Source organism: Topomyia yanbarensis, chromosome 3, assembly GCF_030247195.1.
Source record: "Topomyia yanbarensis strain Yona2022 chromosome 3, ASM3024719v1, whole genome shotgun sequence".
NCBI lineage: Eukaryota > Metazoa > Arthropoda > Insecta > Diptera > Culicidae > Topomyia > Topomyia yanbarensis.
In genome coordinates, this window is record NC_080672.1 from 172,358,805 (window position 1) to 172,372,274 (window position 13,470).

The 13,470-nt window shown below is 36.0% G+C and overlaps 1 protein-coding gene across 2 annotated transcripts in view; it reads right to left on the reverse strand.

Annotated features, from left to right (window-relative positions):
* Positions 1 to 726, reverse strand: part of LOC131691819 (uncharacterized) — a 37,572-nt gene extending 36,846 nt beyond the window's left edge. The window contains exon 1 of one of the 2 annotated variants that reach the window (XM_058978483.1): positions 360 to 726. In XM_058978483.1, the coding sequence (XP_058834466.1) occupies positions 360 to 418 (59 nt within the window). In that variant the 5' untranslated portion in view covers positions 419 to 726. Of the gene's footprint in view, positions 1 to 271 lie in introns of both variants that reach the window. The other variant, XM_058978484.1, reaches the window with a different exon arrangement.
* Between the last annotated feature and the right edge of the window lie 12,744 nt (positions 727 to 13,470).

The following is a 13,470-nucleotide window of genomic DNA, read 5'->3' on the forward strand; positions in this document are numbered from 1 at the left end:
ACACATTTAACGTGACGTGAGGCAGCGTGGATAACTGGACGCTATTAAGGTAAATGCATGGCGGGTGAAGACGATGGCTCGGTTACGTCTTTCTCTCTTCCTTAGCAGTTTTATGGCTATAACTCATTGTTACATGGAGAAATGCTCGTTGCATCGATGAGCGATTATTATCGTGATAGATATTTTTTCTGGTCTTGTGACCAGTTATTATTTTTATGAATTAAATTCCGAACTCGTTTTACAACGCATAAAATACAAACATTGAACTCACTTTAGGTGCCACATTTTTCACTGGTTATAATGAACTCCTTCCAAAAGCACCAGAAATACAGATCTCGGACACTAGTAACACAACTCACTTTTCAACTGTCCTCGTAGTCACTTGAATGGTCCACTCTAATAGCCGAACAGTGTCCATCGATCTCAACCCGGAGCAGGTACTTGATTCTTGGTTCGCTTAAATTCAATGCCACGCGTACGTGTTACCGCCACGATACACCAAACCGTAGTGAATTAAAACTCTTCTTAACATTTTAGTTTTATATAGTACACATATTGATTCTGCAACGTCTTGTTCTTGCTCAGCATAATGACGAAGATGGTGCGAGTTTCATGGTCTTGGTCAGCAGAGCAATCCGTCCACCAGAGAAGGCTCGTTGATAATGTCTGTTGTTGTTATTAGTGCTACACTGGTTGTTCTTTCACCGGGTCTCGGCCAGTTCAGAATGAGCGCCTTTGGCCCTATCTGCGCATCGATGCGAACAAGACTTATGAAGCGCGTTTAGAAGCGTTAAAAAGTAATACGCGCGAAAGAACTCCGAAACGATGACTGGTGGCTCTTTCAGTTGCCAAGACAAGGCTCACGCAAAACGGTTTCCAAAACAATAATCTCCACAGCCACTTCACACAACCACTGGTACAGTATCAGACTGACCGACAGGCAGGCAGGGAGGGCCTGACCGATGATGGGCAATAAAAACATTCGCAAAACTTGATGATGATCACGATGACGGTTCGGTTGGTGTTGTTGAAAATTCAATAGTAATTCTTCAAAAGGGCTAATGAGACTTTTGTAAACAAACTTATTTCGCTCATTTTTCCGCTACAGAGTTGAGTTTTATGAAAAATACACATGAATCAACATCTTTGCCCTTGGTAGAATCAATTTCAAATGCTTTCTGTGTTGAAATGATAACAAATTAAGAGAAATCAGCAAAACAAAAGTTTATTTACAAATCTTATTAGCCCTATTCAAATGTTGATATGGAATTCATGTCCAACGAAGAGCAAAAGAAACAACGAAAAAGAGTTACTTATTTAATATCATTAGGGCAGTAATAAAGAATAACTGAATTAAATGTAATATATTGTTTTTAATTTGTCTGTCTTTGCTTTTGCGCAATAATTCATAGAAGAAATGTGATGCAATTTTCGCAAAATTAAAACTGTACGCATGATCTCTCTCGCTAAGACTTTTGTTTTTGTTTTGAGGCGTTTACACCACATGGCGGCTTCATGTGATTGGGTACCTCTTTTTAGGAATATATACTGTATACCACATTACCATTCCAGTTAATTTGTCAGGTTTATTGTTTATTTAAATCGATCAAATTAGCTCTAGCGGTGCTTTTCCCAAAGAGTGCAGCGTGTGATTTCAATAGGTAATTGTCGTGTTCAGAATTTTTCGTCCACAGAAAATGCGACTATCTTCTACGGTAATAGATCACAGAATGAGGCCTGAACGCATTCTTTTTTTCGCATCCGCTAAAACACCTCCAACGTCCGGTCTGCAATCCTACTTCAAATTGCGTTTTGTTTTCTTCTTTTTTTATTAGTTTGCGTTTCAATTCCTTGATTACACACTCCGAATTTTTCTAGACAATCAATTAATCAACATTATCAATACTAATTACGCTATAAAAGTTAATATCAATTATTTTATTTCTAAGGATTGATATTACTTGTTATGCATATTATCTTTTCACGAAGTCTTCTTTTTTTAAATATATATTTTAATATATCGTACCTAGATTATTTCACAATATTTTATTTTCAACTCGATGTGATCAAACTCTGATAACAGTGTACCGTTTCAATGCGTTTGCTCCATGGGTGTCTGAGCGTTGTAAAGATAATACATAAACGTCAAAGTTCCTGTTACTTTTTATTATTCATAGTCGTCGTATTCACTACAGTAATGTAAAGGAAAACCTCTAATAAGGGGGTAGAAAATGTGATCGGAACAAACCAATCTATGTCAAGATTCGAATTGTTCTAACTTTGAGAAATATGATTTATGTGTTTTTTGAAGTAGGGTGCGAGAAAGTTATACGTATTTTCACTTAATCATTATCAGTTTTCACTTTTCGTTCACTTAATATTTTTGAATCACAGATTTTTCTGAAATATTACAATTGCACTAGTTTACTAAATAAAAATAAAAGTCTGAACTTCAATAAGTGACCTCTATTTTCGATGTAAAATTGTGGGCTGAATCTGAAAATGAGGTCCAAAAAATTTACAGTAGAATAGTTTTCGAGTTAGAATGAAAAAGTGGATTTTACCTTTACAGCAAAAAGTACGTTTAGTAAAATCTATCTTCGGTTAAAGCGCATCGATATGAAATATAATTATGGTATATTAAAGGTAAATGCATGTACTTTTGGTCGTCCCAACATTTTGTTTTAATGCGACTAATGGTTCTGACGTTCTTTAGGAGTTTGTTGATTTTTTTCTTAATTTTTCCTCATTTAAAAAAAATTTAATGTTTGGTAATTTTGAGCAAAATAAATCAATTTTGAAAATTATATTTTAATGAGACTTATAGTCTGCTAATAACGAATAAAAATAGGCTATTATCAGTTTACATCGGATGAAAATTGTGAAAGTTATTTAATTTTTTGTAGAATGAGTATTTTTGAGTTTCTCTAAATTAACTTTTTGAACCGTACCAAACTCAGTTTTAGTGCTTATTTCATAAAATGTTAGGGATTCTCTGTTACAACTATGTTGAACAACTAAAATGAAGAATTTGAGAAAATTTGATCTGATATTCGACCTCGTTTAACCAGATGATTCCAGTATTCTGATAATAATAATTACAGGCGCAGTACCATAACGTTCTAAAACAACTCGTTAAATCGATTTAGTTAACCATAAAATCAGTCTATGTGTTCATCCATATTTAACGACAAATTTATGCCAATTGGCTGAATCAATTAAACTAATAGCAGGATGGATCGATCCAAAGATTTGGAACGATAAACTTGATTTGCATGCAGTTCCTAGAGGGCGGCAGTGCGTTTTCTGTTTCACTACCTCATGCTTAACTGTGCGTGACTATCCACATTTCATTTTTTTGTATACATCTAATGCCAAGCATTTATTTTGTAGAAAATTTAGATGATTTACGTTCGATCATTAGCTTTAATTAGTAGTGTGCTTCTGTTGTTGAAGTTAAGTGAGCTAAAAACGCTACTACTCAAATGGTTTAATGGTTCACAACTTGTCGTCCCGCGGACTAATCGCTTTCGCTATTAAACTGAAGCGAGAATTGGCAACTGACGCCAGGGATTGCAAATTAACTGTCCTATTTAAACCTGCCTTTGCAGACTTTTATACTTTTATGATCACCATAAAACATTTCTGTTTACTCTCCGATGACAAATTACCTAAAAAACTATTAATAAATGTAATAATATGGATTGAAAAGATGCTCATTACAAATGCTAGCTACAATTCCGTAGCGATATTAAACTTCCTATCGCGTCATATTCAGAACTTCAGAACTATAAACTTGAACGAGGAAATTAAATTTTTCTGTCTGCAAGATGACATTTAAATAAATTAATTACCTTCTATAAGTTAAACATTACTAGCTCCCGTTGTACTGAACGGTATGTTTAAATTCCTGCTTTATTCTGTCGAAATTAAATTTTAACGATCTTGTAATAAATTTCAAAATATTCACATCTAACGTAAGAGACGTAATAATTGGTATGATTTTTTTTTATTAACGACATTCTGATTGGTTTCCATTATTCAATGGGTGGCGCGTAATAAGACTATGGTCTAAGTTATGTCGTTGGTTTGCTATTAAACCTTTATTTATAAAAAAAACGAACAGCGATTTAGTAGCTAACAATTTTAGACTTGGTGAACTACTCCAAATGGGGTGATTTGTAATTATTGGTTATCGGAAAACTCAGCAAAACTCCATAGTTTATAGGAAAGCAAGGAGCCTTGGTATGCAGGTCGAAACCAATTTATAGAAAATCAAGAGAGGAAATGCGAGCAACCTGCTCGGATTTACTGCCATTCTCGCTTTGATTTACTGTTGTTAATAGTGTTTCTTACATTTACCATTTGTTGAAGTCGACAAAAGTCGCACCGCATAGCAATTATTGATTTCAAAGTTGCCTAGATTTCGAAATAAAAAAAAATATTTTCTGCTGACATGAGTCATGCCATTCCGAATCAATTAAAAGCAATAAACATGTTTTTTTGATCAGTACAAATCAATCATCTGAGAATAAGGTTATCAGTTTGAGCATTCACTTTCACTTTGAAGCTTTTTTCGAATATAAAAATAAACTATTCGAGTACCGGTACTTTACCGGTACTACCGGTACTGATGGCTTCAGTATCGTAGTACCGGTTCTCGCCAGAAAGGCTCAGTACTGCGAACCCTAAGCCTCATGTGCCAATCAACTCAACTCGTCCAATTTTGTCAATGTCTATATGTGTTCGTGTGTCTGTATGTATGTACATAAATGTCATGTAATTATCTCAGCAATGGCTGAACTGGTCTTGTCGTAATTAGCTTCAAACAAACGCCGTAACGTCATAATTTGGCGCTATTATTTTCGTTGTTGGATATGTTATTTAATTTCTAAGATACACGATTTTTTTTAAATGCAATAGATTTTAAGCATATAACTTTGACACAAAGCAATTTAGGCACATTGTGTGTATATAAATAGAATTTTTTGTAAATGTATCTTTCTAACAAGCTATAGATTGTCAATATCCGTTCACGAACTGTCCGTTTATCATTTTTATTCCTTACTTGCCTGTTCCTTACTTATTACCAATTTTCAATAACTAAAAATGAGTTACATAGAGAGCATTGTTTTACAAGTGTTTTACCACCATTGCCGCCAACTTGTGACTTGTGAGAACTATGTTATCTCACCATTTGATGACCCAATGCTTTACTGGTGTTTACGCGCCCGGAAGCAGAGAAGGCAACCAAAAAACATTTTAAAATCGTTCTTCCGATCAATCCTTACCTGAATTGTAGTACGAATCGCCTTCCTCCCTGTTTGCCAGTGAGGGTAGACACAAAAAAGTGGCTCTCCAAGGTGACTCTTTGTGTGAAATTGTGCAGCTCTTGGGGCACAGATCTTTCTCTTTTTCGTTTACTAGTTTCTCTTTGTGCGGGTGTTCTGCACATCGCAGTATTTTTGTGCTGCTCTACTTTTCATCGGTGTATTTCGCTCTTTGTGCGCATTGTGTGAGAAAATAACAAGCCTGATGCTTTTTCGTTGAAATTCGCAGCAACGCGCGATGGGCATTAGCAACTGTATTTTTGAGCCCTAAATTTTAGTTGTTGTTTATTATTGACACTTTACACCATGAAGTAGTGCATTCATGCCGAAAGAAAAATTTTACACCTGAAAAATTTTACAATGCAGTTGTCAGTTATCAGTTACAATTCAAAGTACAAAGTTTCAACATTTTAAACAAGTTAGTTTCCCTTTAGCCCCTCTCTTTTATTTTTCGTTTTTAGAAATTTCCTCTTGCCTTGTGGAACCGATCAGCTCCAGAGTGCCAATATGTAACCGTCGTCGCCCTTACCACTACGGAAACTGAAGCGAGAGCGACTCGAGGTCCGATGACTTGAAGGATTCCCAGCGGGTCCGAAGAATACCATCCACCAATCCGACCTACTAGACTGAGGCGCTAATTTGTTTCGCTGATCTCCCGTTTGCCCGAAAGTTGCAAGTTTTGCGCTTCTCTCCCGGTCACCATCTACGCCTTCTCTCCCCTGTCCTTGATACAACTACTTCTACACCGATTTTAGAAATGACCAAGCATAAGTCTCCGATAAAAATCACATTTTTATATTTTAGTATTCCTAGTTTTAAGATAGTTGTAATTTTTACTCTTTGTAAATAGAAATTGTATCCCTTGTTTTAAAACACTTGTAAAATTTTTCATAAATATTTGTTCCCCCTTTTGTGTACCAAACTATATTGTTAGTTTTAAGATAACTGTAAATATTTCCTAAAAAACTATTACTATTAAATTCCTTGTTTTAATTTTTTTCATAAAAAAAATCTTTTGTCCCCTCTCTTGTATATAGACTCTTATAGCTGTAAATTTTTTTTCTTTTATAAAAAAAAATATTTCAACGTTGTAACCTCCTGGTTCTTAAATATCCAAAATATAAAAAACAAAAGAATTTGGCACCGCCAAGCTAAAGCATTTGTGCCTATCAAATAAACGAAATTAATAAAAAAAAGTTAGTTTCCCTGAGAAATTTTATCTTACTATCCTCATTTTTTCTGTCGTTGCGCAGAGTCTACTCGATATCGTGCTTCCTTCTAACGTCGTCGTATTTTCTGCAGTGGAGTATCACATGGCGGACATCTGCAAATGATTCCACAGCAGTCGCATATTGATGGTGAAGTTTTCTTTAGCAGAAAGTCGTGTGTTAGCCGGATATGCCCTATTCGAAGTCGGGTAAGCACTCGCTGTTCGGCCGAATTCTCGCGGTCAGTCCACTTCACTGTGTCGAATTTAACTTCACGAAGTTTTACTTCAGTGAACGCAGACCATCGACAGAACCACTGATTTCGGATAGCTGTTTTCATTTGGTTGTTCGCGTCTGCTCCCGGGACGGCTATTTGCAAAAGGAGCACAGCACAGCTTGACTGGAAGGCCTCGTAACATGTTTGCAATCTGCTGAATACACGGGTGTTGCGATGTGCCAGCTTCTAATGCCGATAAGCAACTGGCCGAGTCAGACATAATCACCAAATTGCTGACCGTGTTATGTGTTGCTAGTGCTGTTTTGATTGCAAATGCTTCTGCGAGAAGACGCTGCATGACGATGGAAGACCAACCGATTGTTGGAAGTACTCTCCATACACTCGCGCACCTACTGCATTGTTATCTTTCGAGCCATCCGTGTAGTTTGAACGGTTGAAAAGCAGGCCGAACAATTTCTGCGGGATCTCCAGCTTTCACGCGTCTCTTTATGTCCCACACGATCTGGGGCTTGGGTTCCATCTTCGTGCAGCTAAACGCGCACAAGTCAAACATCTGGAAGAGGGATTCCGATCACCTCTGTCAGACGTTCGGATGCTCGATGTACCAGGGGGATATCGGCATTATCCTTGCTTTTTCCCAATGTATGTATGGCCAACCGGGCTTTGAAGAACTTTTGAAGAACGAGTAGGTCGAATGGTAGGATTCCTGCTTCTGCCATAATTGCTAGAATTGGACTCGTGCCGTATGCACCAGATGCGAACCTTATCATCCTATTGTATGTAGGAGCGAGCGTTTGGATGACGGCATCTCCTCTTCTGCTTAAAAGTCCCATGCCGTAGAGGAGTTGCGAGGTAACAATTGCGGACCCGATTTGAAGTGCGTCGACCACGGGGCAACTTGGCACCTATCATCTTCAAGATACGCAGCCTGGATTCACACGTCTTCTTCGTCAATTTACAATGCGCTATAAAGTTGAGCGATCGGTTGAGAGTGACACCGAGAGTTCTCAGCAGCGTTTGTTTCGAAACGGCTACACCATCTACCTTTATCGCCAGTATGGGTTCACAGCGTACGTTAGGGCTGCAATAGAAGATTTCGTTACAGATAACGTAAATCCAACAATTCTCGATCATTTATCGACGGCTTTTACTGCGGCCTGAAGTTTTTGGAGCAGTGACTGATCATTCTTCCCCCACACAAGAAGCCGTAAATCATCGGCGTACAGCAGCTCTTGTACGGAGTTCGCAACCACGCGAAAGATGGGTTGGATAGCCACGAGAAATAGTGTAACAGAGAGCACTGAGCCTTGCGGCACACCGTTTTCCAGCGGATGTGCTGGCGACAAATGCCCCTCTACGTTGACCTGGAACGTTCTCTCTGCCAGAAAACTGTTGACAATGTTTATCATCCTTCCGCGTATTTGCCATTTCTGCAGTGTTCGTAGAATGCCATATCTCCAAGTGGTGTCGTCAGGCTTGTTATTTGCTCACACAATGTGCCACAAAGAGCGAAATACACCGATAAAAAATAGAGAGCACAAAAACACTGCGTTGTGCAGAACGACCGCACAAAGAGAAACTTGAAAACGAAAAAGACTACAATTCAAATAAAGTTTGATCGGAAGAACGTTTATAAAATGTTTTTGGTTGCCTTCTCTGCTTCCATGCGCGTGGGACTAAGATTCACACTAAAGAGCCTCTTTATTTCTACTCTTTGTGGTGTGCAGCCATAGAGTAGAATACACGTGTAGGAGCAACACACATCGCAGTGAAGAGGTTTATTGTGAAAGAGAAGAGCGGTGGTTCGCATGAAAAGTGCAAAGAGCGTTTTTTGTTCTTCTCTTTATTTGCTCTGAGGTGCATTACATCCCTGGGTGTCGTACGCCTTGGTCAAGTCTAATGACGCTATCAGACAGTGCTCGTCACGGTCGGGTAATGACCTCTCGAACTCCACAAAGTACGTGTTAGTACACCGACCAGACCGGAAGGCATGTTATCGTTTGTCGAGACTCCCGTTTAATTCTAGTTCGGTGGTCACCACATTTCCACTTCCATCGTATAAAGCACGTTGTATGCTCATTAACATACAAACACTTAAAGAACGCTGCGAATTTGCCATGCTTTGCTTTATCACCGACATTATTTTTCAACATGTACAATCCGCATCATTACTCTCGCAAATCAAATTTTATGTACCTAGCCGTCAACTAAGAACTCGTAATTTATTCCAAGAACAATATTTTAGGACAAACTATGCTGAAAATAGCTCCATCAATAGAATGATGTGTCATTATAATGAAAATTGTGCAATAATCGACCTTTCCATGTCCAGAAAACAAATTAAATTTGAACTTAATCGTAGAAATAATGTATAGTATATAAGCAAATATTGTAATACCATTCTATGTAGTCTACATATGCTTGGCGAAAAGAAATAAATAAATAAAATCGAAAACAAAGATTTTCATCAGGAAAACTATATTCTCTTCCTTGTTGTCGAAGCTTCAACTTAAAACTGTGTTCATGCAAATTTGGGAGCCAATGGAACAGACTTTTTTAATTAAGACGGGTAACCTCCAAACTCACTGCGAAAATTGTGTAACGTGACAGAGCTTGAGCTTGTACGACCACCCCTGGCTGCTACTCCGTTATCGATCTGGACTAGCTGAAGTTGCACAGAGAATTAGTAGATACTTGCTTTTGCTAGAGGCCGTATATACTACTGCGCACCCCATAAGTATCACAGGAGGAGGATATTTTTGTTAATAAGAGAGTATAGAAATTGGATCACTTCTTCTTTACCGACGCCAGAGAGGTGACTTCACTATCTGGACTAGATATCGATCCACCAAACTCATAGACCGGGGACCAACGGCTTTACTTCCCTTCCGAAGGAAGACGTGACCACAGATATTTTCACCTCAGAAAAATCTCAACGACCTCGGCTGGAATTGAACCCAGGCAAATTGGAATGAGTTGCGGTCACGCTCACCATTCAACCATTGGCACCGTCTGCGAAAATTGTGTAACGTGACAGACGTATCAAAATAACAATAAAGTGAGAACGGTTCATGGTAGAAAATAACTTGCTGTAGAAAACTGTGCGGATTAGTGACCTTAATAATGTGTAGTTGTAATAGAACTTGGTTTTATCGTTTTTGCTGACTTTTCTTATGAAATATGCGTAAAAATGTAACGTGACGGACAGACCATATATGTGAACTTTTATAAAAACTTTCGGACCAAAGCCCAAAAATATTCACAAATTAGGTCCGGGAAAAATGTATGCCAAAGGCACCCTGAACTCTCGATGGGGGATGCAACTATAATGTTCCTTCTAACTTATTGCGAAGGTTTCAGTTGGCCATATTTGTCCTATGCTGATAATGCTTCAAGTGGAGTTTCAATGGTAGTCAGAATTGGTGTAGATAAGTCAGTACACGTTTCATTTCAGTGCTCTGTATTCTACAAGTGAATTAGCAAGGATTACAATCAGAGTTTATGCATTGAACAGAAAGATACATATATTTTTGTTATAGAGGGATTCCATGAGAAACCGGCCGACCGCAAAATATGACCATCGTCGATTCGAACGAAACTTTGCAGGTGTGTTCGCTGTATGAATCTCCATGATATTCTCTGGCAATTGGAATATTTTGATACAAGAGTAATTTTTCAAAAGGGCGTAAACGTTTCTACGTGTATGAATTTCAAATTTTTTTTTGTTCGATTACTGTATTTTATATAGCAAAACTATCTGAGAACAAGTTACAGGGAATGAATATCTCTGTCCGAAAAAAATATACACTGAAAAAAATGTTGTCATTTTTCAAAAAAACAAAAATTTATGATAAAAATTTAAATTGCGATAAAACCCATTTTTTTAATTTTTTTATATTTTGTTACCAAAAACCTAAAGAGAAAAGAAACATTTTGATTGTGATTGCATGATGGAGAAAAAATCGGTAAATTTTTTTTTCTAACAATAACTTCGTACATGTTTTTAAATTTCATACTAATTGACATACAAAATTGTAATTTTATTACAGAATATAATTCTAAGCACCATTTAAAATCAAAATGCATTTAACGAAAATTTTCCAAAATGCGATAGTTTTCGAGATATTTGAAATTTTGCTACTTCAAAAACAATTAATTCGTGTAATTATGCTCTTTTTAAAAGTTATTCGCGTTACCCCATCAAAAAATGTCAAAAAATTAATGTTTATCGTTTTAAAGACGTAAAAGCAACCTTTTTGGTGTATTTGGATCATGGAGAAGCTTTCAGTAAAAAAGTTTTCCTAACAACAACTTTTGACATTTTTTTATAATTCTTACTATTTGCAGTCAAAAATACAATTTTCTTTTTGAATATGATTCTAAACGCCATTTTAAATCGAAATGCTCTTAACAAAAATTTTCCAAAATGTAGTAGTTCTCGAGATATTTTAACTTTTGTTTTAACAATACAATTATTTTGTTTTATTACGACCTTTTCATAAGTTAGTCGCGTTTTTCCATTAACAATAATAGGTTTTTCAAAAGGCCCGTAAACTTTCGTGCAACTTTCTCTTTGACATCAAGGTGATATTGTAAACCATTTGAAAGTTACTTGAAAGCAACCAAAATATATTTCAACCATAGGGTCTGTTGATTAAACTATATAGCTGAATCATATGTTGGTTGTTTTCATGTAACTTTAAAATGTTTCACAATATCGCCTTGATGTCAAAGAGAAAGTTGCAGGAAAGTTTACGGGCCTTTTGAAAAACCTATTATTGTTGATGGAAAAACGCGACTAACTTATGAAAAGGTCGTAATAAAACAAAATAATTGTGTTGTTAAAACAAAAGTTAAAATATCTCGAGAACTACTACATTTTAGAAAATTTTTGTTAAGAGCATTTCCATTCAAAATGGTGTTTAGAATCATATTCAAAAAGAAAATTGTATTTTTGACTGCAAATAGTAAGAATTATAAAAAAATGTCAAAAGTTGTTGTTACGAAAACTTTTTTATTGAAAGCTTCTCCAGGATCCAGATAGACTAAAAAAGTTGCTTTTACGTCTTTAAAACGACAAACATTAATTTTTTGACATTTTTTGATGGGGTAACGCGAATAACTTTTAAAAAGAGCATAATTACACGAAATAATTGTTTTTGAAGGAGCAAAATTTCAAATATCTCGAAAACTATCGCATAAATGGTGCTTAGAATTATATTCTGTAATAGAATTACAATTTTGTATGTCTTTTAGAATGAAATTTAAAAACATGTACGAAGTTATTGTTAGAAAAACTTTTTTACCGATTTTTTCTCCATCATGCAATCACAATCAAAATGTTTCTTTTCTCTTTAGGTTTTTGGTAACAAAATATAAAAAATTTAAAAAAAGGGTTTTTTTCGCAATTTAAATTTTTATCATAAATTTTTGTTTTTTTTGAAAAATGACACAACATTTTTTTCAGTGTATATTTTTTGGGATAGAAGTATTTATACCCTGTAACTCGTTCTCAGATAGTTTTGCTGTATAAAATACTGTAATCGAACAAAAAATTTTTGAAATTCATACACGTAGAAACGTTTACGCCCTTTTGAAAAGTTGCTCTTGAGTCAAAATAATCTTATTACCTGTGGAAAATATTTAGTCTTGCATGACGGTGAAACGTGTAAAGTTTCATTGGAATCTAAGATGGTCGGTCACGATTTTAAAGATTTTCGGACGGATCTTCGTGGAATTCCTCTAATACGCACTACTATGTAGCGACAAATGACACAGATTTGTACTGAAAACTCAAATGCACCTTTTCCATGATCAATGTGAATAAAACATTTTTATTTGTAATAAATTAAGCCTTGTAATTTCAAGAAAGTTCATATTTCAAAGGTAGTTTTTATGTATAGGGACACTTTCAATGGCCACTTGCTTTTCCAAGAATTTCAATACTTTTGATAGTTTAAATCATTTCTTTCGAAATCTGTTACCAAAAAGACATCTTTGCATTACAGAACAAATTGAACGTTCCAGTTTTCTGATAACTAGTTAAGATCCACCAATAAAGTAGAAACACCAAATAAGCTTAAACGACTCTGTAAAAAAGAAAGAACGAAAACGAATAGGTGCAAAAAGTACATTGTATATTTACTAGCCATTGTTCAAATAATGAGATTTTCACAAACAATAGGGATCTTTAGGGGTGTGCGGGTTAAGGCATATTCTGATGCAGATTAGTACCGTGAGTTAATATCTCAGTCCTTTTTTAATTTTTAGGCCCGAAACTATTGAAAAAAAAAAACATTTTTAGTTTGTTTTCTTTTAGGACAATAACACATCCAAACCCATTCGACTTGCACGACTCTATAGGTTGCCTTATCAGATCTACCATAGTTTGCATATGAAACTTGGGATGGCAGGTTGCTAGCGGATTGCAAAAGTACCAGATCATGCTGTGTGGGGTGATGTCCCGGTTAACAATGAGGCGAACGAGATATTTGCAGATACGTCATTTAGTAGGACAACTGTCAGTTTGTTGGTTGAATTTAATTTGGTTTTAATTGAGGTTTGAGAATTATATGAGTGTACTCGTAAGGACACCTGCTATTAATACATATGAAAAACTGAGGCAATTTTTCCAAATTAAAGATTCATGAGCCTCCTGAACCATTTTATATTCATCTCATTCTTCGGATTCAAT